Genomic DNA, 27,185 nt, shown 5'->3' with positions numbered 1-27,185 from the left:
AGGGAAGCAATAAATATAACAAAATTTGTTATCTTTTAAACATTTTAATATATAAATGACAACTTAAGCTACAAACTTGCGAACATGTGTGAAAAATCAAGACGGCGCTCTTTAACGTGTAAGCCTGTTTGTAACAAAGCCGTCAAAGGCCAGTAATTTTCTCTAATTGTTTATTATATTAATTAATGAAAACTTTATGTTACACCTTTATTGCCCGGGCCTGAGGCTGTTCCTTGATACGCTGTTTGACCTATAACAAAACATAAATACGATAATGCTTTACTGGGAATTATGCATGTGCATAAAGTGTCGTCCCAGATTAGCCTGTGCAGTTCGCACTTTCCGACTTAACTTAACTGGAGACATCATTTAAACGAAAAATTCCATAAAAGCTGAAATTGTAGTCCCATGTTTTAATGAATTATTTAAATATGTTAAAACATTACGTTTCATTTACAATAACTTACAATGGTGGAAGACTTCGCTCGAAGAGGAAGCTTCGGGTCAGCTGGGTGCACGTGCGCATTGGAGCATAGACAGAAGTCACTGCCTTTCTGTAGGACTGTCGCGTGACAACGCATTTTTTTACTTCGCACTCTACACCGCCAGAATGTGGAACTCTTGTTAGCATTCTGGAAATATGTGTATTATCTTACATGGCAATCGAGTATAATATAGTTAAGCACATTTTATGAAATTCATAATCATTAATGAAGCGTTCTCATAAATTGAGTTGCCCATCGATTGTTGGTTAGTGTTGGTGAGTGCTCTTTCATCTTCATCCGCATCCGTGTCGGTGATTTCTGGTCAGTTTCTTTCCACACACTGTTTGCATATGAAATGCAAACCATCATTCCGTTGGGCCTGATGATAGGCCTCATTGCGGAAGAGAAACCTATCACAGAAGACGTCATTTATCATTTATATTGGTCTTTTTGGTTTGCTTATACAATAAATGGTCTTTTTAATTGAAAAGGCGGACGAAATTGACTAAGGTTATAATATAAATTTACATTTTATCTCTCCGTTTGGAGACCGTTTACATAATTTACGAAATTAGCCTTTAAGTTGCGCTGCTTACCATTTTAATATTCATATAATTAAATAATAATAATCTTATACCTTAATGTATTTATTATAATTGAACATTTTCTTTGAGGCCAATTTCTACACAATTTAAAATATACCGCTCTGTTTCATTTACATAATTTATGTTTATTTACTTAATCATACGCTAATAATCATATTAAAGATAATTTCTAAAAAAAATAATAATTACAGTTCTGTTTTATAAACATGATTTATGCATGCATCAATATTTAGTATACTCTTTAGGATAATAGTTTCAACTGAATAATCATATTCTACATAACTAATTTCTATATGATTTAGTAATTGTTCTCAATGTTAACTAAATTAGGTTAAAACGACACTCAATCAATCAATTAACACAGACCATTATCTCTTTAATCTCTTAATTAATCGACAACGATCAATTAAGGCCAGTTGCTACTTCACACAGCGCAATACACGCGAGATTTATTGGAAATTGATCAGTTTAGTAAATTGAATATTGATGATGTTTTTATGGAGATTTAATGATGTTTATATGAATTTTTAATTTATTTGCCTATGCAGGGATCGACAAGATTACAAGAATATAGATAATCCGACAGACGGTGGTTATATATTGCTGAATGAAAGAACCATAAACAACGCAAGAAGTTACACTCAAAATCTCATAATCTTAATGATTATAATACACATATTAATGTACAAATAATTTATAAATTTAATATATACAGCTTATATATAAAATAATAAATGATGCACTTTATACTATGTACATTGTGTTCATACCCCGATATGGAAATGATAATATAGGGCGAACGAACCCAGGGCGAACGGACCCAGGGCGAACGGACCCGATACGGAAAATGTGCCATGTAAGGAAAAAGTTGTGTTGTAAATGCATGGTAATCAAGGACAGCATATTTGAATTTTATGACCGAGTATTGATGTTTTCCTCAAACAAACAACAAAAAAGTATATTATGTCCCAAATACAAAAATTACTATTCTGAAAATGATATACTTTTTGTGTGATCACCTAAATTATGTATTATGGTTATTCAAATTAAAATGCTGCATATTTATTATCTTTTCAGCAATTATCAACAACATTGGTGGTCCAGGAACGGTTAATTACTTTTTGTCAACACTGTATGTTCCAATGATCAATTAAACTTGAAGAAAATGGAAATACATGCGGGAAGGACGTTCATTCATCAAGTTTCAACTATCTCCTTTATAGCAGACAGGCTTATAAGATGGAAACGAAGTAGATATTTCGCTGATTTATGTGATTGTTAATGTAGAACCAATGTTTTAAGTAATAAATAAAATGTAACGTTAATAGTCAGTTTCATATCCAGTAGGGATAATACATGTATTTGGTATTAACATTTGGATGAAGAATGTATATACATTCTTCATCCAAATGTTAATACCAAATACATGTATTATCCCTACTGGATACATTCTTCATCCAAATGTTAATACCAAATACATGTATTATCCCTACTGGATATGTGGTGTTTACACTTACTTATTAATCCAGTTTAAAGGGGTTTATCATATAAAATACTAGTAATGACATGCTATGTCGTGAATGTTTGAATAAATAAAAATGATGATGCATATCATAATAGATCATTTCACACTTCTCATGAAACACTAATTTCAGTTCTTACTCCTATACAAGTGCTTGTGTATTTGACATCTGTATATAATTATTTTGTTAAATAACTTGAAAAAAATGTTTTCAATTTATAGAAACAACTTTGAGAAGGCTTATTGAAGCCAAATTAATAAGAAAAGACCAAATATTTTTATTTTAATAAATACAAATGGTTAAAATTATTCATACACAATTTGCAATTGTGCATAATTTTGTTCGACTGAAACTTATTGATGATCTTATGAACCTGTCTGAATATAAGTACATGTACTAGTCAAATATCAACTTCAACATTTCAGTGATACATTGTATGCTGATTACCTGTGCAGGAGGAAAATGAAACCAGACAGATTATGGACTCAAATTCAACCCGTAAAAAAGCTGGGAACTTGCAGTCACTGAGTGTTCTTGTTTACAGTCATGTGTTCAATGCTGCAACAACATAAATATTATAGCTGGCATTGGACTCAACCTTATGCATCTTAAAATGATCTTTGAACGCGATGGTCTCAAGAACATTTTTATAATGAATAACTTTGACGGTCAGCCCAGGGTCACCAATGCCAAGTGTCTTTTGGAGACACTTAATCCAACCTGTTGAAGTTCTTCAAAGAACTACCATGACAATCGTGTATTTGTTTTGTTTGTCATAATAAGTTTAATGTCTAATATCACTAGTATCACTAGTCATTGATACATTGATAAATCTATTTTCCTTTAAACGTGTTTGATTGAATGATTATATGTGCCTTGTTACTTAATTATTAATGTTCTTATTTCCCTGTAACATTTTCAAGTCTTATTTATAGAAGAACGCATTTCACGTGCAATTTCAAACAAGGTTAGCAAATCTTACTGCACTGAGTAGGTTCCATCTCACACATGATATATGAGATGTTTGTATGTTTATATGTTTATGGGTTTATTATAGGCTTTTCCTCTTTTTTTATCTATTTATAATAATTTTTGAACATTTAGCTCATCTTAATGCTCACATATAAAAATCTCAAATTCAGTATGGCGTTTCTGGAAAAGGGGGTTTACCTTGATTGTAAAGCGGGAACCTTTTGTTTTCACTGGTGACCCCCATTTTTAGCTTATTATTATAAAGCCTATTATACATGAAATATTTATAGTGGAGCTATCCTACTCACCCCGGCTTCAGCGTGAGAGTGAGCGTACAAATGTTAAAGTTTTCGTAACAACCCAAATATTTCCTATGTGCCTTGACATATTGCTTAGGGGGTAAATATTTTGCATACTTCTTTACCAACATGACACCAACCTTTAAACAAGAGCAGATAACTGTATCAAGCATTTTGTAGAATTATGGCCCTTTGTACACTTAGAATATGCATACTATTAATGTTAAAGTTTGCTTACCACCCCAAATATTTCCTATGTCCATTGACATATTGCTTAAATATTTTGCATACTTCTTTACCAACATGACCCAAACCTTCAACAAGAGCAGACAACTGAATCAAGCATTTGTATGAATTATGGCCCTTTTTTCACTTCGAATATGCATATTAATAATGTTAAAGTTTGCGTACAACCCCAAATATTTCCTATGTCCCTTGACATATTGCTTTAATATTTTGCATACTTCTTTACCAACATGACCCCAACCTTTAAACAAGAGCAGACAACTGTATCAACCATTTTGTAAATATTATTGTTAAATCTATGTTAAAGTTTGCGTACCACCTCAAATATTTTCAATGTCCCTTGACCTATTGCTTTCATATTGTGCAAAATTCTTTAACAACATGACCCCAATCTATAAACAATAACAGACAACTGTATGAAGTATTTTGTAAAATTATGGCCCTTCTCCATTTAGAATATGCATATTATTGATAAATCTATGTTAAAGTTTGCGTACCACCTAAAATATATTCAATATCCCTTGACATATTGCTTTATATTTTACAAACTGTTTTACCAACATGACCCCAATCTATAAACAAGAGCACACAACTGTATCAAGCATTGTGTAAGAATTATGGCCCTTTTTTGTCTAAGTAACTGAATATGTTCTTAAATTTTGTGTTAAGATCTACTTGACTTCTAAAGTATCAAAGCTATTGCTTTCAAACTTCAAATATTTTCTTAATACCATGAGGGTACTGTACCTGGCAAGTTAAATTGTACCTCAACCTTTAAATGCCTTGACTCTCAAGGTCACAAGAATAAATTTTAGTTAAATTTCCATAACTTCTTTATGTATGATAAGATTTTATTCATAATTTGACAATACAACACTTACCTGAATACCACAATGGACTCCACCCAAACAAAACAATACCCCAAGCCCCAACTCAGAATCCCTGCAGCCCCTCCCCCCCCCCCCCCCAAAAAAAAAATAAAAAAAAATTTGTTTTCCTTTTATATTTTTGAAAGACTTTCTAATAAATGACCACGCCCCACATTATACCCCCGCTCAACCCTCCCCCCTTCCCAACCCACATTTTTTTTCTTTTCTTTGAAACATGGTTTAAAAAAAGAAACACATGTTTATTTACTTTATTTTTGAAGGACTATCCAAACATCCCACCCAAGCTATTGCTATCAAACTTGAAAAAAAAATCTTATTAGTTTGTTTTATGTCTTTACAAATGCTCAATAGATTGTTGAAAATATACCTGAACAATAACCTTGACCTTATTGATTAATTTGATTAATTTCCCCATGATGGCTTATGTTATACTGTCAAGCACTCGAATAGTCGAGCGCGCTGTCCTCTGATGCTCTTGTTTTCTTTATTTTTCATTCAAGCATACATTGAAGATGATTTCTATGTTCGAAGATTGTAATTTCCTTTTGCTATGTTTTTTATGCCCCTTTTTGAAGAAAAGGGGGCATATAGTGATCGGACTGTCCGTCTTTCCGTCACACTTTGCGTTGAGGTTTCGAAAAATGCTCATAACTTCTATGTCCCTTGAGATAAAGCCTTCATATTTCGTGTGCATGTGTATATGGGCAAGGCCTTTCCATACACACACAAATTTTGACCCCTGTGACCTTGACCTTGAACTTATGGTCTGCATTTAGGTTTCAAAATCTGTGTTTAGGTTTCGAAAAATGCTCATAACTTCTATGTCCCTTGAGATATAACCTTCATATTTGGTGTGCATGTTTATATGGACAATGCCTTTCCAAACGCACAAACATTTTGACCCCTGTGACATTGACCTTGAACTTAGGGTCCGCGTTTAGGTTTCGAAATCTGCGTTTAGGGTTTCGAAAAATGCTATAACTTCTATCAAACCGTTTATAGGGGGCATATGTCATTCTATGGTGACAGCTCTTGTTTGACAATTTATTTAAAAAAAGACTCGTGACTAGATATGGCAATTTTTCTCGTTTTCGAAGGATGATGACATCACTTGTTTGTTAATTTGTATGCCCCCCTTCGAAGAAGAGGGGGTATATTGTTTTGCACATGTCGGTCGGTCTGTCGGTCGGTCTGTCCACCAGATGGTTTCCTGATAATAACTCAAGAACGCTTAGATCTAGGATCATGAAACTTCACAGGTACATTGATCATGACTGGCAGATGACCCCTATTGATTTTGAGGTCACTAGGTCAAAGGTCAAGGTCACGGTGACCCGGTTTGTAAAATGGTTTCCGGATGATAACTGAAGAACGCTTATTGATATTCAGGTCACTTGGTCAAAGGTCAAGGTCACAGTGACTCCAAATAGTAAAATGGTTTCCGAATGATAAGTCAAGAATGCTTAGGCCTAGGATCATGAAACTTAATTGGAACATTGATCATGACTAGCAGATGAACCCTATTGATTTTCAGGTCACTAGGTCAAAGGTCAATGTCACAGTGACTCGAAACAGTAAAATGGTTTCAGGATGATAACCCAATAATGCATGCATACGCTTAGGATCATGAAACTTCATAGGTACATTGACCATGACCGGCAGATGACCCCTATTGATTTTCAGGTCACTAGGTCAAAGGTCAAGGGCACAGTGACTCGGAACAGTAAAATGGTTTCTGGATGATAGCTCAAGAATGCTTATGCCTAGGATCCTGAAACTTAATAGGGACATTGGTCATGACCAGCAGATGACCCCGAATGATTTTCAGGTCAATAGGTCAAAGGTCAAGGTCACAGTGACCTGAAACAGTAAAATGGCTGACTGGAAATAGGAAAATGGTTTCCGGATGATAACTCAAGAACGCTTAAGCCTGGGATCATGAAACTTCATAGGGGCATTGATCATGACTGGCAGATGACTCTTATTGATTTTCAGGTCACTAGGTCAAAGGTCACAGTGAAATGAGGCAGTAAAATGGTTGACTGGAAATAGGAAAATGGTTTCCGGATGATAACTCAAGAAGGCTTACGCCTGGTATCATGAAACCATCACCATCTCCACTGCCACCACAGTGACAAAAAACGTATTCACACAATGGCTTCCACTACAACTGACAGCCCATATGGGGGGCATGCATGTTTTACAAACAGCCCTTGTTCTTTTTCAAGTAACAAGTCTTAAAAACTTTTAATGGGAAAAAAATAATTTGGTTTTGTTAATTTGATGTCACCTGGATATGTATACATGTATTCATAGTGTTTAAAATATAGTTGTGTTTGCTGTAGGTATAATGGCATTTTTAACATACCTGAAATTACGAATATAATTGCTTGATTTTGTCATTTGCAAAGATTGCCAATATACAACATGAAGAAGTAATTAGGCAAAATTATTTTTACAATACTTGAGGCTGGACCTTACACATTCAGTTTAATTGGGTCTAGCCACTCACTAGTTATCAATAAGAAAGCAGGGAGATTTAATATTTGAGTTTCATCTACAGATCATGAGATGTAGCATTTATAGGTACAGGAAAAGACTCGACCTTGTATAAATGCAAAGGATCTTTCAGTTATAAAATTAGAAGTTTTAAAGTTACAAACAAGCTTGATTCATTTCTTGCAAACAGAAAATCATTCATTGAGTACATGTCTTTCCATTGATTAAATCTGGAACTCCTAACTTAAATTCTTCTTATTCATTATGTATGCTACTGGTTTCTCTTATTTGATCCATGAGAATACTTGTAACGTAATCAATGACTTGGTGCATATTTGAGGATGTTGATTGCAATCCACAGTCAATAAATTTGTTTGGTAGCATGTTATATTTAATACCTGACATACAGTTGTCCATTCTTATAAATGGTTAGTTTATTCATGTGATCAGCAAGGAAATTGACCTGATCCATTGTTGAAGTGCAGAAAAGTCCTTTTGAAAGTTTATCTATGAAAGGCAAAAGTGCGCTTTTACTTCTAGATTAGATTATGGTTGATTAAAGAATGAGACTTTCAATACTCGAAATTGTACACTTAAATTTTGCTCCTGTTCATTGTCTGAGGCTGTTTATTCGAGTCGTCATGTGAGATAAGATGTGACACGATTGATTGTTCACTTAACAAGCTGGAAGTGCAGGCACATCAAATTATTGTGTAATCCTCTTCAATTAAAGCATTAAAATTTGTGTTCAACATGCTGTGCCCGTGCACGAAGTATTATGCCATCAAATTGTAGTTTTCAACTATGTTATTCAAAATGTTCCTATTTTTGGAGTGAGTATAAAGATTTCCATTATTTTTATCTCTAAATATGCATAAAGAACAATATTGAAATCACCTCCAACTAAAATGTTTTTATCTTTGTTATATATTTTATTGGAATGTAATGTTTCATAAAATTTTGGTTCATCTATTTTCAGGCTGTAAACGTTTATTAATGTTCATTGTGTTTCGTGTATTATTATCCCCCGCCAGAGGCGGAGGGATATTGTTTTGGCGTTGTCCGTCCGTCCAGCTGTCCGTCAGTCCGGCACTTTTGTGTCCGGAGCCATATCTTGGAAGTGCTTTGGCGGATTTCATTGAAACTTCGTATGAGTATATATTTGCATAAGAGGATGATGCACGCCAAATGGCATTGTACACCATCTGTTAAAAACAGAGTTATGGCCTTTTGTATCTTGAAAAAATGCTTTTTACTTTAGGCACTTTTGTGTCCGGAGCCATATCTTGGAAGTGCTTTGGCGGATTTCATTAAAACTTGGGTGTATATACATGTATATGCATAACAGGATGATGCACACCAAATGGCATTATACACCATCTGTTAAAAACAGAGTTATGGCCCTTTGTATCTTGAAAAAATGCTTTTTACTATAGGTACTTTTGTGTCTGGAGCCATATCTTGGAAGTGCTTTGGCGGTTTTCATTGAAACTTGGTAAGAGTATATATATGGATAAGAGGATGATGCACGCCATATGGCATTGTACACCATCTGTTAATAATGGAGTTATGGCCCTTTGTATCTTGAAAAAATGCATTTGTTTGCGTGTCGGCAGCCATATCTTGAAAGTGCTTTGGCGGATTTCATTGAAACTTGGAATGAGTATATATATTGATAAGATAATAATGCACGCCAAATGGCATTGTACATTATCTGTTAATAATGGAGTTATGGCCCTTTTTATCTTGAAAAAATGCTTTTTTGAGTGTCAAATATAACACTTTTGTGTCACGCAGCATATTGGCGGGGATATCAATTCAACGAATTTGCTTGTTAAATCTATACTTGCTTGTCTGCCAATCATTATTTCTTTCAAGTTATCCACTGTTATTCCTGTATTACTTTTGATCAGTAAAGTGATGCCTTGTTTATTTGTATGTTGTCCGCTAAGATAAATATCTCCGTCCCATGCACTTTTCAATGTTTGTGCAAATGTACGTGTGATAAGATTTTCCTTTAAAATACTTTTTTTCGTCTAACCATTTGAAAATATAAGTGTGTTTTTCTTTGTTATTTAGCCCTTTTACATTTAGAGTACATATGTTAATATTCATACAAAAGGAGGAGAAATACATGCCACTTTTCTTGTTTCTAACATTTTAAAATCATTTTGTAGAGCTAGATTATTTGTTAATACTAAATTATGCAAAATTATATTACGCTTTGACGTTAAAAACAATAACCTTCCATGTCCTACAGGTTGTTGATACATTCTGTTCATTAAATTGATCTACGTACTTGTTCATTTATTATGCCCCCATTCGAAGAAGAGGGGATATATTGCTTTGCACATGTCGGTCGGTCTGTCGGTCGGTCCGTCCACCAGCTGGTTTCCGGATGATAACTCAAGAACGCTTGGGCCTAGGATCATGAAGCTTCATAGGTACATTGATCATGACTCGCAGATGACCCCTATTGATTTTGAGGTCACTAGGTCAAGGTCACGGTGACCCGGTTTGTAAAATGGTTTCCGGATGATAACTGAAGAACGCTTAGGCCTAGGATCATGAAACTTGATAGGTAGATTGATCATGACTTGCAGATGACCCCTATTGATTTTCAGGTCATTAGGTCAGAGGTCAAGGTCACAGTGACCTGAAATAGTAAAAATGGTTTCCGGATGATAACTCAAGAACACTTACGCCTAGGATCATGAAACTTCATAGGTACATTGATCATGACTTGCAGATGACCCCTATTGATTTTCAGGTCATTAGGTCAGAGGTCAAGGTCACGGTGACCCGAAACAGTAAAATTGTTTCCGGATGATAACTCAAGAACGCTTTTGCCTAGGATCATGACATTTCATAGGTACATTGATCATGACTCGCAGATGACCCCTATTGATTTTCAGGTCACTAGGTCAAAGGTCAAGGTCACAGTGACAAAAAACGTATTTACACAATGGCTGCCACTACAATGGACAGCTTATATGGGGGGCATGTATGTTTTACAAACAGCCCTTGTTATTACCGACTTACAATTTCTCAAACACTATCGAAGCTTTCAACTTCGAAGTCTACGCACTTGTAGAATATCAACACCTTCATCTACTGACAACAGAAGACAACTATTCACCATTTTGTAAGAGTTATTCCCCTTTTCCGACTTCAATTTCTCAATCATTAATAGCTTTCAACTGGAAATTCAACACTCTTGTAGAATGATTATGTGATGACCTTCTTCTATTGACATGAGGAAACTATTCCTCTTTTTGGATTTGAAACTTAGTCTGTGTCAAGCACTTGTATTCCAGCGTCCTGCACCCATTGGCAGTGCTCTTGTCAACACTTGATACTGCTTGTCCAGAGTATAAATGAGAAGCTTGACATCCGATTAACACTTCAGTTAAAGAAACCTAGCCTTACTTATGAATCTTCCTCTTCATCTCTTGAAAATGTTTGTCTGTTAAATACAACCATAAATCTAATATTTAATTTAAACTTGTTCATACATACATTGTTTTTATGCCCCAAAGGCAGGCATATGGTTTCTGAACTGTCTGTCCGAAAAATTATACTTTTGCCTTAACTTCCATACTACAGAATAATTTTTTCACTTGATATTTGTACACGACTCTTCTTTGATCAACACCTTCACACGGACATATTTCTTGTTGACCTTGGCCCTTGAACTCAAAAGTCAAAGCACCCAATAACTTAGCATTCACCATAACTGTGTGGTTCATGATTGGATTTACTTTATTTTTGTCCATAACTTCCCTTTGGACAAGACCTTCCCACTGACCTATTTTATGATGACCTTGACCATTGAATGACCTTAGCTTAAAGGTCGAAGTGCTTAAAACTAGATAGACATATTAAGCACGAGTAACATATTAAACCTTCAATTTCATAACATCAGCATACATGTACACTGTATCTGGCAGCAAAATAGCGTGGATCCGTTTACATTTACTTCAGTTTATTCACTACACTTCTTTCCAAGCAACCTAAATCTAGCCCCAGGCCTTCAGCGCCTACGGCGCTTTGATTAAATTATGTTACATGGGTATTCGTTATATTCACGGACATGCAAACATCGGCTTTAACTACGGGCGGCCAAGATCTACGCTCTCCGCTATAATGTCACCTAAGGTTTTGTGGTCTCATTAGCGGATTGGGTATCGCCTATCCAGACTGCGCAAATGCGCAGACAGGTCTGAAGCTACGCTGGTCGCATATGTCATAAGACCAATTTTTGCATGACGCGAGTCAATTAAGTTAATTTGATTCATTAATTATTGTAAGCTCTTACTTGAATGCATTTCGAGTGAATAATTTATAAAAAGGTAATAATGTGTACGTCAAGTAATTTCTTATATTTTTTTAATGAATGTGTGAATTTACAAATTAACCACATATATAACTGAGTATAATATTAAATGTTCTGACCATCATTTCGTTGTCGTTCGCGGTGGGTTAAGTACGTTTTATTTAAACATGTGTATACCAACTTCTAGTTATTTGCAATATGAACACTTCTTGTTGACAGGAAAACGTTTTTGAATAACGATATAAACACTCAGCATCGTGCAGTTTATTCGTCTGCAAACTATTCCAAAACCAAACTAAACATACACCATTCGTGGAAAAAGAACAGTGAGTCATGAATTAAGGACAATAATGTTATTGTTTCAGCAAGCGACGGTTTCCGTTTTTTAGTGGCCGCCGCATAAAACGGATATGATAAATCTGTATATATTAAAGGGGCTTGTTTACTGATTTTTGACCTGATTTGAAGTTTGTAATTAAATGCTTTAAATTGATAAATGTAAACATCGGAACTAAAGAGCTCCCGTATAAAACAAAAATCCTTACCTGGACCCGAACCACTGACACTTGGAGTAAACGCCTAGCGCTTTAACCACTCCTTCATCCATGCTGATATAGTTCATGGCATATTTTATATTTTGTATAAGCATTCCTCGTAATGTCACCAAATATAACGATATCAATTTAACTTTCCAAATTATTCAATCGTATCGCGTTTGTAACTCTTTATAAATTTCAGGTTTTTAAATCGCCAAAAGATGCATATAATGGATATTTAAGGGCATCATAAATGTTCAGTACGAGAGGTGCCCAATTTCATGACGAACAAAACAAAAGTATGAATAATTTGTAATCTAAATACATTTTTTTGCAACAAATGCTCAATATGAGATTCATGGCAATTGTAAATTATCCTGCAACGCTTTGGCCAAGATTTCAACGTCTTGTTGATGGTTGTTTGTTCCAATTTGCGCCATTCGTCCTTCAGAGCTCTTTTTAGACCAGAAAGTGAGTTTACGTGTCGATTCTGTAAGCGTCGTTTTAGTATCCCCATATACCAAAATCCATTTGGGCCGCATCTAGAGACTTAAGTCCATTCTTCGGGTGTTATGAACTAAATGTTTTGATATTTTTTTTTGAAAACAGTGTTTAAAATTGTGGCTAGATGCACTGTCCTGATGGAACGTCATGACGTGTTTATCCTCCGGAAAGAGTCTCGGTACATCCTTTTGTATAAATTGTTTCAGAACTTTATTGATATAGTATTCTGAGTTTACCTTGGTCCCTTTGGGAATTATTCTGATCACTGATTTACCTCTGGACGATAAAGCAGCACACGCCATGAAGCCACGGGCAAACGCATCACGTTTTACAAACTTCAGTTTATCGCCAACGTTTTCTCCCATTCTGACATAACATACTCTTCTTCTTCCATAACTTCCACCAAGATAAAACATCGCTCTTCAGATGTAGCAAAATCTCTCCACTTGCCGCATTTAAGCTTTAGATATATAGCTTCCAAGACCTGGCCCTGCGCTTCTGAATCTGTGCCATGTTGAGCTGATGAGCCTTGAACTTCTTCCGTAGTTTTGCTTTCACAACATGCCCAATGATGTAGTTTACTGTTCCCTTGTTCGTTGTTCCGCGCTATACAGTAGCGTCATGTCGAATATTCCGAATACTTCCCAAAGAAATAGCATGGTCCATCATTTTAGTTCATTTGTAACTACATTTGCATCTCAAAAGGCCTAAAACGATGCCCTTCACAGCTTCACTAATTTTCTTATGAGGCGTGTTGAATAATATTGACAAATTGCATGTTCATTGAAGTAAAGTATTTAACACATCTGCTAACACAACAATGGTTCGAGAAAACCGTGGATGTACTTGAATAAACACGGATTCCTTTTGTTCATTTTGAAGGCAACTCTCGTCTTACTGTTTTCTTAAAAAAAAAACTACAACGAACATTTCCAAATCTGAAACATTTTATGTTTCATTTTTTTCAATTTATCAAAACGTGAACAGGTCCCTTTAAAATGGTCCGAAGTCCAAACAGATGTTTCTTCATGTACAAACTATTTATTTTTACTAACATATATTTTTGCTGAGGCCCTTACACCGCTAACAAAGTATCCGCACTTATTTCTATTTACACGAAAATGTATATGTTTGACTATAACTTTAGTCGTACTGAACAGTTCAATATGAATGTATTCACCCAAATTAAAACTCGCAAATGACATAAGAACACTCAGCAAATACGTAATTGAGGGATCTATAGCTTACAGCATTTTATTTTTTTGGGATGATTTGTATATATTTCTTGGACCCGACGAGCAGTATGGGAACACACATGTTTTAAATTGCTTTCATTTTAACGAAGTATATGTTTCTTAAATTGTCCATCGTTAACTTACTTCCGCAAGTCACTTGGCTAAGTTAGAAATGTTTTTTTTTAATTCTTCACCATTTCGAGAACAGGGCCGGGGCCTTTCAGATTGGGAAAAGTCGCGTCGTTTTTTTACTTAAATTGTGAAATTGGTGTTGTATTTGTTTGCTTACAAATTTTAATAAAAGTCACCAAGTGAATGAAAAGTTTGAAGCACTCACAGTAAAATGTTTCAGTGTAATGTGATATCTTAGAACCCGTATAAAATATCTAGCATATACTTTCATTTAAATCGGCTTTTTAAGTTCTTTACATTCTATAAATTATCTATATACCCAGTATTCATTCCATGAAATTTACTGCACTCTCGAACACAAACCCACACAAACCCATGGGTAGATATCAATTTCATTTTGTGCAAAAAGCTAATGTACACTTAACAGCACCCGCTTTTAAACAGATATTTTACAATAAAGACAAATAGAATGAAAATTATGATGAATGTGCAAATTTTTGTTTAACATTATAACTTGAAAACCTGTAATCACAAATTAATTCTGTTAAAATCTATTCAAACTCATACTAAGTTACAGGCATTTAAACACACACGAAGGGTACCGCACAAGCTAATCTGGGACGACACTTCACGCACATTCAATAAAACCGTTTCATAGAGCGCGGTTTCTACACATGTACGGGCCGCTTTATAGCAATCGCAATTTTTTTCAAGTATCACTTGTCATTTCAATTAAGACTAAGGGCGTAAATGGTACAACGGCCGGAACGCACAAGGCTGTATTGTTTATTTCGCTTACAGCCCACTTGTTACTAGGATCTTTGAGTAGGAAGTCTTAAACATTCCACCAATCCCAACCGTCAAAGTGGTGTACGTGCGAAGCGAACGTTCGACAAGTTTAGCCATCTTGCAGTAGGTTAAGTGCAGAGGAGTGAAATTGGTTGGCGAACGGTGACAAGCTTCTATCATCGACGAGAAAAAAGTATATTCTTTAAATATATTGTGCTTAATTATGAGGAATGTGTTCAATAACGAATACTGTGAAACCATTATTAATCGTCGGGAATTAATTTTCATAAATTTCGTCAGTCGACCGATCGGCGAATTTAAGATCCTAACGAACAATCATGCTCTATGTATGAACAAAAACAAACACTAAGTTGAACAATATTTTAAAACTTTACCGTAGACATGAGGCATTAAATTCCAACATAATCCATGCACACATTCACTGCTGTTTCGTAATCAAGATTAATCCGGTTTTGACACAAAGGGATGTTGATTACACAAGGTACTTAACTGACACGTTACACTTCTTTAAAACGCGTGTGCAGTACAGCTGTATCGAATGCGTTGACTTCGTTTATGTAGAATGGTAATGAATTAGCGCTAATTGTTTATAACTTTATTACCCATTAGGTGCATTGTGTTTTTCAGGGGTGTTGCATATTAGCCATCACGCAGCGAATGCCGATGAAAAACAATAAACCAAATGAAAAGATGACGATGTGTGATCAACATGCGTATTTATCACAAATAAATAAAGATTATTTTAATTGCTGTTTGTTGTTTTATTGTTTGCGTTTAACCACACTTATTACTATTTTATATGTATCAAATTATTTATTTTTAAATTATTGACATTATTGATTTATATACCGGTAGTTTACTTTTTAAGAACAAACACACACATAGAGTTTATAATTTTAATGTTGATATCAGAATAAAAAAGCATTTTATTTGAAAAAAAAACACTTAACAATCTGGAACCCCTTTTGTATAACACAAACAGTTTTAAAACAGTATCGACAGCATTTTAATAAAATTGTTATCAGTATGGCAATTATAATAATAGAATAAGACTAATTGGCATTTGGCTTGGTTGTTACAAACACTCGTTAACGGTTATTCGATCCCACTTGTCCGCTAATCATAACAATGAACGTATGAAAGGCATATATTATGAGGGTCCATTACTGTCCCTTGATAACAAAAGACTAGTTAATTGGCATGTGACAAACAGGCACCACCTCCTGCAGTGATTCTCAAGTGTGTTCCCGCATTCGTACCACGAATTTTCGCAACTGCGATTGATCGCGAATATGTATTACACACAAATCGGATATTGACTGACGAATTTTTTTAAAATTCAAAATCAGAAATCGGCGAATTTATGTGCTGACGAAATCGTCATTTTTATGTCCCCCACTATAGTAGTGGGGGACATATTGTTTTTGCCCTGTCTGTCTGTCTGTTGGTCTGTACGTTGGTCTGTTGGTCTGTTTGCGCCAACTTTAACATTTTGCAATAACTTTTGCTATATTGAAGATAGCAACTTCATATTTGGCATGCATGTGTATCTCATGAAGCTGCACATTTTGAGTGGTGAAAGGTCAAGGTCAAGGTCATCCTTCAAGGTCAGAGGTCAAATATATGTGGCCAAAATCGCTTATTTTATGAATACTTTTGCAATATTGAAGATAGCAACTTGATATTTGGCGTGCATGTGTATCTCATGGAGCTGCACATTTTGAGTGGTGAAAGGTCAAGGTCAAGGTCATCCTTCAAGGTCAGAGGTCAAATATATGTGGCCAAAATCGCTTATTTTATGAATACTTTTGCAATATTGAAGATAGCAACTTGATATTTGGCATGCATGTGTATCTCATGGAGCTGCACATTTCTAGTGGTGAAAGGTCAAGGTCATCCTTCAAGGTCAGAGGTCAAATATATGTGGCCCAAATCGCTTATTTTATAAATACTTTTGCAATATTGAAGATAGCAACTTGATATTTGGCATGCATGTGCATCTCATGTTGTTTTTTTTTTTTTGTTTTTTTTAAGATCATCTCACAAATTTCCACCACACACTCACACTATACCCCCCCCCCCCCCACCCCCCCCACCCCCCCCCCCCCAAATTATTTTTTTTTTGAAACGGTTAAAAAGCACAAATATTTATTTTTATTATTTTATGTTTGAAATACCGTCATCCTTCGCACCAAAGAATTCCACACCCCCCCTCCCCCCCACCCGAATCCCCCCCTAATTTTTTTTTTAAGGTCATCTTACAAATGACCACCACACCCTCACACTATACCCCCCCCCCCCCCCAAATTTCAATTTTTTTTAACGGTTAAAAAACACAAATATTTATTTTTATTATTTTATGTTTTATGTTTGAAATACCGTCCAACCATCGCACCCTAGAATACCCCCCCCCCCCCCTATGTTTTTTTTTGTTTTTTTTGCATTCTTTTTTTCGCATTTTTGGAAAATAATGTAATTAATGTCCACACACCCACACTATACACCCCTCTTCACTCCACCCCTCCCTCCTTTGTGATTGAAAATGAGAGTCCCTTCACCTTTAAAAAGAAAATAGATGAGCGGTCTGCACCCGCAAGGCGGTGCTCTTGTATGAATACTTTTGCAATATTGAAGATAGCAACTTGATATTTGGCATGCATGTGCATCTCATGGAGCTGCTCATTTTGAGTGGTGAAAGGTCAAGGTCATCCTTCAAGGTCAGAGGTCAAATATATGTGGCCCAGATCGCTTATTTTATGAATACTTTTGCAATATTGAAGATAGCAACTTGATATTTGGCATGCATGTGTATCTCATGGAGCTGCACATTTTGAGTGGTGAAAGGTCAAGGTCATCCTTCACAAGGTCAAGGTCATCCTACAATGTCAAACATCATATAGGGGGACATTGTGTTTCATAAACACATCTTGTTATAAAAATGGCGAAATTTTGTGCTGTCGAATTTAAATGGTTTCACAGTACACCGCTCTTAATTATATATGGACTTTATGATGTATTGCATGCGTTCGCTCATTAAATGACTGTTTTTACGTGAATATCCGACCTCGTGGAGTAATCTTCTGTTTAAAAAAAGGTGTCTGCACAACAATTATTGTTGTAAAGGTTGATGTATGTCATAATGTGCGACCTTTTTCAAAACTGGTTGTTGTAATTAAGCGTTTAATATTGCGAGATATGATTTTAAACCAAATGTATATGGGAAGTGTTAGGAGTCATTATCAACAGCTGTGAATGACACTATACTGTAGTCAATATTTTGGAATAATAGGAGGTGCGCAGTTATGCAAGCGTCTATAAACTGTCAACTTAGTCCGCCATTTTGTTTAAAACAATAGAGTACATGTGGTTCCGATTTCAAATTATTTTTTTTAAGACATGTCATGCATGGTTTCATATCACATATGGTTTAAAAATAAATTTAATAACTATTTCCAGTAAATAGAAATTAATTTACGAGCTTTTAAAATTGTTTTGCACAGGAAATAGAAGAGATTTTCGCTTCCTGTCAAAACAATTAAAATCATGAAAATTGCGGACAGTGTTAATCTTCAGTGAAGGTCAACATGTAAACTTCTGTTCAATTGTGAATACGATCTAAACAAATTAAAAGCACAGCATCTCTTGTGCTTTGAACATTTTGTTTTTATTATTATTTAACGGAAGATTTTAGTTTGAAATGGATAACAGTTTTCAAATGAAGTAAATATTTGCACATGTTAATCTACTTTCGCTTTAAACCTGAAGTTAGAACTTAGATGAAAAATTAAAACGATTTATTTTGTTTAAATTTGGTTGTCACAGTCAGCCAAATGATTTCTATAGCTTCTTAAACGGTTTGCTTTACTGTTCATTCATTCATTCAAGTGAAAACTGATTTTAATTAGTTTTATACTTACTGCAAACCGAAGTAACCAAAACCCATGCATGATAGTTGATACAATTACATTGGCATATCATAATTTATAAATATCTTTTTACAATAAGTGTTATTGATGTTTTCTTTATTGTAGATATTTTATTTACATTCAGAGCAATTAACATCATTTATTGAACACATATTTGATGTAATAACACACAAGCATGCATTTTCTATTAATATATGCAAGAAAACAGCAAACAAGATATGGTTAAGCTACATAGGACTTCTTACGCTGCAACAGTGCTTTAATACCAGTGTTATAAATATTCATAGACTATTAGTGTATTAAAAATATAATTTCTAAAATAAAATATAAAAAAATTCCTACCTACCTACCCACCTGTAAAATCTAGGGTCGGTAAAGGGCAAACCAACAATATTTTAATTGTGGCCTTAATGAGTATCTCTACATTTACCTCGCCTTGGCTTATAAACTGACTGAAGAGTTTTACTGCATTAATGTTATAATTATGTTTACACCAATAGTGTTGAGATAACAACATGCAATAATAATAATTTACAATTGAATCTACGTACTTCAAACAATGGCATTGAGATGTTAAAACGTAGATCATTAACACTTGCTTTGCATTTACCACCATAAGCTAACTTCATGGTGTATGAGAATGAGTAACATGACAGAATTTGGGGTATTGGCAAAACACGATTGACGACAATTGATGTCAATGGTTTCTTATTGAACCAGTTACGATAGTAGTTGATTTAGACTGGCTTACCGAAGACAAGTACATATTTTACAATAATTCAACAATACATCAATTATGGCAAGAATATATAATCAAACATACCAGCAAAAAAGTTATTATAAGTGTAAGAGTAAAAACCTTCAACAATATCTAGTTAACGACTTGGCAGGTCTTCGATAAAATGACAGTAGAATACACTTAAGTAACTACGCGAATGTGCTTTAAAAATAATGTGTTTAAACTTATTTGCTAAATCTACATACGCTTCATGCAACATATTAACAACTTTGAGCTTTATTTATAAAAATATATCTGGTATTTTAGCAATTATCCGACGTGGTGGTCAACTAATCTTGAGGAAACCTTATCGAAATGTTTATCTTGACAATATCTAGGCTTTTTCAAATCTTGATCAAGTGCGTCAAAATATAACGTCGCCAGGAAAAATATTATATAAACATTGTCACCACTCTTGAGGTAACATTGATGACTTATCTTGATGAAAATTAGTAATAATGTTTCTCGTGACAATATCTATGTCTAGTTCGACTCGGGTCCACGTACGTACAGACAGTAGGTCAAATAAAAAGAATATATTGAGACCACTATAGAGGCCGCACATGTCTTAATCTTGATGCTTGGTAAGAATGTTTCTTTTGACAAGTCGAGATAAACTTTGGATCACGCGCGTTCGAAAATGAGTTCAACTTGTGAAATCGTTGAAAAACATTGGAACCACCACAGAGTCAATCTTTATGCTAAATATTGTTTAAACTTGGACAAAATGTTAATGTTGACAATGTCTATGCCGAGTTTAAATCAAGGTCACCTGCGTCCAATCCAGGTAACACGATCATATTTAGCTAACGATTATAACCACGCCAGATGTAATAATTGAGACTCAATCTTGATAACACTTGGTCATATTTTTTATTATGCCCCCCTTCGAAGAAGAGGGGGTATATTGCTTTGCTCATGTCGGTCGGTCTGTCAGTCCGTCCACCAGGTGGTTGTCAGACGATAACTCAAGAACGCTTGGGCCTAGGATCATGAAACTTCATAGATACATTGATCATGACTCGCAGATGACCCCTATTGATTTTGAGGTCACTAGGTCATAGGTCAAGGTCACGGTGACCCGAAATAGTAAAATGGTTTTTGAATGATAACTCAAGAACGCATACGCCAAGGATCATGAAACTTCATGGGTAGATTGAGCATGACTCGCAGATGACCCCTATTGATTTTGAGGTCACTAGGTCAAAGGTCAAGGTCACGGTGACCCGAAATAGTAAAATGGTTTCCGGATGATAACTCATGAATGCATACGCCTAGGATCATGAAACTTCATGGGTAGATTGATCATGACTCGCAGATGACCCCTATTTATTTTGAGGTCACTAGGTCAAAGGTCAAGGTCACGGTGACCCAAAATAGTAAAATGGTTTTCGGATGATAACTCAAGAACGCATATGCCTAGGATCATGAAACTTCACAGGTAGATTGATCATGACTCGCAGATGACCCCTATTGATTTTGAGGTCACAAGGTCAAAGGTCAAGGTCACGGTGACCCGAAATAGTAAAATGATTTTCGGATGATAACTCAAGAACGCTTTTGCCTAGGATCATGACACTTCATAGGTACATTGATCGTGACTCACAGATGACCCCTATTGATTTTTAGGTCACTAGGTCAAAGGTCAAGGTCACAGTGACAAAAAACGTATTCACACAATGGGTACCACTACAACGGACAACCCATATGGGGGGCATGCATGTTTTACAAACAGCCCTTGTCTTTACTATATTTAGGCCTTATTCGAAAGTTGATCACATGCTTTTAAAAACTATGTGAGAAGGTCAAATCTAATATACACCGCTTTTCCACTCTAGCTGTCAAATGTATAATCAGTCTTAATGAAACTTGGTCAAAATAGTAATATTGACCCAGATAATATCTTGGCCCAGGTTTATGTTTGCCCAATGCGTCTTAAATAAGTAACCTGGTGAAAATTTAAAATTACGTGTTATCCTCTAAAGCTTACATTTACTACTCAATCATGATTAATGTTGGTTCGATTGTTTATCTTACAAATATATAGGCTCTGTTTGAATCCGGGTCTAGCGCGGACATAAAAAAGGTAACCAGTTCAAATCGTCACCAATTTAGAACCTCGATCTCAACAGAGCGTTTGAGGAATTCATGTGTTTAGTAATGCATAATGCATGAACAGAAAGATATTAAAGCTGTTAAATAACTATTTCACATGTTTAAGTGGCCCATAAAAAATTAATAACGTCTCATGATATGATCATCAAATTTGATTAACTGGACCACATTCCCGCGAAAAAATATGTAAAACCTATTTATATGAGCTCGAATCGCGGCTTAGAAAGCCTCGGGCTTATTGAAACGCTCTCAAGTTCGTTTCCTTGGCCTAGAACTTTATCTCGAATTTACTTGCTGCGATTTTTTTTTAGCGGGATAACCGAAGTTAAGCTTTACTAAGAAAATGTGCGGGAAGTAAAGTGATATAAAGCGAAACGTAATACGAAATAAACGCTAACAACACGTCTCGGCATGGATGTCCCATCTTGACTATCGCGTGATTACCCACTCTGTATGTAGTGAGGTTGGGAGGGAGGAAGGGAGATAGAGAATTCGCGAGATAACAGTATCATTGTAATACTGTTAAAGAAACAACATATCAAACCTTTTTGTTGAAATCGGGAGTATTATATGAAAATAACCCATTTACTCGTTTCCCAGACCCGCGATAAAGATTTATCAACAATTTAGACAAATATGTGGCGAATCGTTACTAATTCTGACCGTAATATCCGTGTGTGTCTTTTTTAAACCAAATTTTTTTACAAAGTTTTCAGTGCTACTAAAAAGTAAAACATTTGCTTCATTTTTCGTATACAATGTTATTTAATTTCTCGACTCTGAATAAGGTTATGTTCTGTTGATGTTTCGTGCGATGTAACCTTAACATTAATTCAACTCACTTCCTCTTTTGAAATCGAAACTGCACAGGAAAATAACGAAACATAAATCGTCAATATAATGGGTTTTATTAATCGCAAAACTGCATTTATATAAAAAATAGTATGTGATCATTGATTTGGGACTTAGAATAAAACAGATGTAGTCAGGTACCTACACTTTTGTTGGTGTAAATTGTATCCCTTTGTTATTGTATATATTACATTGGCATTTAACCTTTTTTGTATTACGACTTGTTACACCTTGATAAAACATTGCTTTACTTGTAAAAATGTGTTTTCTTTTAATAGTCTGTCTGCAAAAAAAAAGAGCAACACATAATCTGTCTTAACACCATCCAAACAAAATGGATTTTAAAACTTGATGTCGAGGTTTAATTTAACGTTAATTTTTAAATCGTTGTTTAGCTTTATTAGTATCGTGACGCATTACTCGCCCTTAGTAACAAACTGATTTTAGTGTTTATATACATTTGTGTTATTATTGAGTTTACACCATGGCAAATGTATGGAGATCGAGTGAAGATCATTACAACATGCAATAACAATAATGTACAGTCGTATCTACATGTACGTACTACACACATTTAAATTGAGATTGTTAAATGTAGACAATTCATTGGCTTGCTTTGCATTTACCATTATAAACTCACTTCACGGTTTATGCGCATGGGTAACATGATAGGAAGTTGGGTATTGGAAAAGCATTGAAACGATTTATGGCAAGATAAATAGTTTCTTATTGCACCAGTAATGATACTAGTTTATTTGAACTGGCTTACCAAAGAAAAGTACATATTCAAAAATAGTTTAACTCGGGCAAATATATATTGTAGGACACATCATCATAAGAGATATGCGTGTAAGAGTTAAAACCTTAAACGGGTATCTAATTCAAAACTTTGCATATGTTCGATAAAATGACAGTAGAGAACACTATTGTCATGTATTGTAATGTAAGGGACACAACTCGTATTGTCTTGTTAAAGCATGCAGTCATGAGTTACTTGTATTGAGATTTATATATATATGTGAATCTATGAATAAAGCCAGTTGTGAGTTACCCACCGACGAGTACAGAGTTATTACATGGTGTCAGAAATCTATTAAAAATCGGCGCAATCAGGCGATTGCATGACAATCGTACGTTGCAAATCTGTTGTTAAAGGTTCATTTTATACAACAGCGAAATGGCTTCGAAGGGAATCAGGCCATTACCGGAATTTAACCCGTCAGAAAGTGCATCAAGTTGGGAAGACTACAAACGGGACTTCATAATTCATTTGGACGCGCTAGGTCTGGACGACAAGCCTGGAAAAAGAAAGGTTGGTGTCCTACTTGCCAACATGGCGAGAGAGTGCGTAAAAATTTACGATTCGTTCGCGTGGGCGCCGGAAGTTGTTGCCAATCAGGATGCTGGAATCGCGGCAGTGCCAGCCGAGGATAAATACCATCTAGAAACAGTTTTCACAAAATTTGACAGACATTTCGGAGTGCATAATTACCGTAACATTAAAAGACAAGAGTTCCTCAACACAAAGCGTGGTAACCTGTCAATAATGGATTACATTTCGGAATTAAAAAGAAAGGCCGAACACTGTCAATATGGGGAACAAAAAGAAGGGTTAATATGTGACATGATCATTAATGGCGTGAATGACACAAAGTGTAGTGAAAAGCTAATGGAGATACCGGTTACACAACTTACCATCGAACGGGTCGTGCAGGTTTGTAGGCAAATAGAATTGACCACATCTCACATCAAATCACTGGGCGAAAGCCCTCACGTAAACATCGCTAGAACGCATCAAAACCCTCATAAGCAACAAAAATACTGTGCCAAGTGTTGCAGAAAACACGAAGTAAGGAAATGTCCCGCCTATCAAAAACAGTGTGACAATTGCGGTGAGTTTGGCCATTTCAAGGCATCCAAATTATGTCCTGCAGTCGGTGGGGCATCGCATCAACAAAAGGGGATATCACACAGAGGGGCACGTGGCTATGGACGTAGACTGCGTCATCACAGAAGTGATCGGGGAATCCACCGTGGATATCGGGGCCGTGGAGGTCAACGACGTGTCAACTACACCGAAGCCCAGGAAGACCAGGTCGAGGAAATGTTTAACCAGTTTGAACATGCGGATGTGAACGACGTAATATGGGTGATGCCATATTTTTCGATGAATTCTCGGAATTCAGCACTGGTGAACTGTGGACCGTTGTCCGAGATGATTGAGTCCATGATTCCAACTGTAAAAAGAGGGCGAGAGAGTTAGTATTTTGGCCCGGCATGAACAAACAAATTGAAGATCTTATTGGCAAGTGTAGTGTGTGTTTAATGCATCGCAAGATGAGCCAAAAGGAGCCAATGATCATCCAACCAGTACCTGAGCTACCCTGGAGCAAAGTTGGAATGGACTTATGCGAACTAGAGGGTAACAATTACCTAATCATTGTAGACTACTTCTCCAACTTCATTGAAGTAGCACCATTGCAAAGAGACACTCGAACGAGCACCATCTTAAAACACATCAAGCAAAACGTGGCTCGTTATGGAATCATGGACTCAATCATCTCGGACAACGGTCCACAGTTCACCAGTGCTGAATTCCGAGAATTCATCGAAAAATATGGCATCACCCATATTACGTCGTCGCCTTTGCACCAACAAACAAACGGCCTTGCTGAAAAGGCTGTACAAACCGTTAAAAATCTAATTAAAAAGTGTAGCGAAACAGGGGACGACATCTACTTAGCCCTGTTAGAACTAAGAAACACACCACGCGATAACATCGGATCACCGATGCAACGTTTGATGGGTCGACGCGCAAAAACACTAATACCTATGAAACAAACATTGCGACAACCAGAAACAACCAGTGAAAATGTCGCACCAAAGTTGTTGGAATTTCGTGAAAAGCAAAAATTCTACTACGACCAACACGCGAAGAGCAAGGACAATCTTCAGCCAGGGGACGCAGTAAGAATTAAAACCCCATCTGGTTGGAAACCGGCAGAGTATGTGAAACCGTCCGAATACCCACGATCACATATCGTTAAGGCAGGCGAATCGGGGCGCGAATATCGCCGAAACACGGACATGCTAATGAAAACAAAGGAAAGACCACACATTATCACCACAAACAATGACGTGTACATACCGGCACCCACAGCGCCAACAGAGACGGTAGCAGAACAACCATCAACAACTCCAAATCACGAAAACAGTGCTAGTGCGAGATCGAGCGAAACTCGAGACAAACCGGGGAAAGAGAGTGTACAAGACACTGTTAGAAAGAAAACGAGGTCAGGAAGAGAAGTTCACAAACCGATACGGTTAAATGACTATGTGTAAGATGTGAAGTGCAAAACATGTGTCATATGACTGCCTTATTGTAGTGCAAAATAAACTTATTAATAAACTGTTTAATAACTATCATTCGGTAATATTGGTATTTGTATAAGTAAGATGTATTGTGGTGGTAAATGCATAATGTTCTTGAAACTGTACTATCATAACGAGTAAGGAACAGTTTGTACATATTTATTTTTATCATATCAAACTCTTGGTTAAGGTTTAAAGATTCAGTGCCTTCAGCGCTTTGATTTTTCTTCTAACAACAAAATGTTCATGAAATTTTCTTCTCACAAAAATCCAATATTAATTATTTTTGGGTGTATCTACTTTCTAGCTTGTTTTCGGTGTTATAACAGTCTGTTATCATTTCCTAGCTGAAACCCGACATTTACTGTATCTGGCATTTGTCATTTTGTCCTGAACAAGCTTGAATCCGAGATAACAGAGACAATTTTTTGGAAAGTTAGCAAACATGTATTTTAGTGAATAATGTTGTCTTACATGTTGTTTTATTGTTAATTTGATTTTATGAAGTTCAATTGCATATTTAATTTATAAGAAGTTCTTCATTACTTAGAGTGCATTTTATTCATATAGAATATTCTATTTTCAATAACAATTTAACACTCAGAGGTTTAAAAGAAATTCCCACTATGGTTATATAAAAAGAACAGTTTATAATGTGTTACTACAGGTTATGTTATTTGCTTATTTTCATAAACCTCTTCGCATATGTAACGATAGAGTAGTTGGTGTATCATGTGTTTATATTTTTTTTAAAAAAAGAAAGAAAAGGGGATGTCATGTATTGTAATGTAAGGGACACAACTCGTATTGTCTTGTTAAAGCATGCAGTCATGAGTTACTTGTATTGAGATTTATATATATATGTGAATCTATGAATAAAGCCAGTTGTGAGTTACCCACCGACGAGTTCAGAGTTATTACAACTATCAACTGCGCATATGTGCTCTTAAGATTACTTTTTAAGCTTATTAGTTTAAACTACATTCGCTTCAAACAAAAGAGTCACAACTTTGACTTTAAATTGTAAACATCAATCTGGTATTTTAGCTGGCCTGAAAACGAAGTGATCA

General features: G+C 35.6%; 2 protein-coding genes across 4 annotated transcripts in view; both read left to right on the top strand.

Moving 5' to 3' along the window:
- Nucleotides 1-27,185, top strand: part of LOC127866791 (uncharacterized) — a 48,628-nt gene that overhangs the window by 6,217 nt on the left and 15,226 nt on the right. The window contains exon 1 of one of the 3 annotated variants that reach the window (XM_052407601.1): nucleotides 22,733-22,880. The exons of 1 other annotated variant lie outside the window; for it this stretch is intronic. The gene's annotated coding sequence lies outside the window, so the exon portion shown is untranslated. Of the gene's footprint in view, nucleotides 1-22,732; nucleotides 22,881-27,185 lie in introns of those variants that run through there. One more of the 3 variants, XM_052407599.1, reaches the window with a different exon arrangement.
- On the top strand, nucleotides 25,081-26,085 carry LOC127869686 (uncharacterized protein K02A2.6-like). The gene has a single exon (XM_052412344.1). The coding sequence runs from the start codon at nucleotides 25,081-25,083 to the stop codon at nucleotides 26,083-26,085; it is 1,005 nt and encodes a 334-aa protein (XP_052268304.1).

Source organism: Dreissena polymorpha, chromosome 2 (assembly GCF_020536995.1).
Source record: "Dreissena polymorpha isolate Duluth1 chromosome 2, UMN_Dpol_1.0, whole genome shotgun sequence".
NCBI classification, from domain to species: Eukaryota; Metazoa; Mollusca; class Bivalvia; order Myida; family Dreissenidae; genus Dreissena; species Dreissena polymorpha.
The sequence above is the reverse complement of the archived record's forward strand: the minus strand, read 5'-3'. Positions and strand labels throughout refer to the sequence as shown.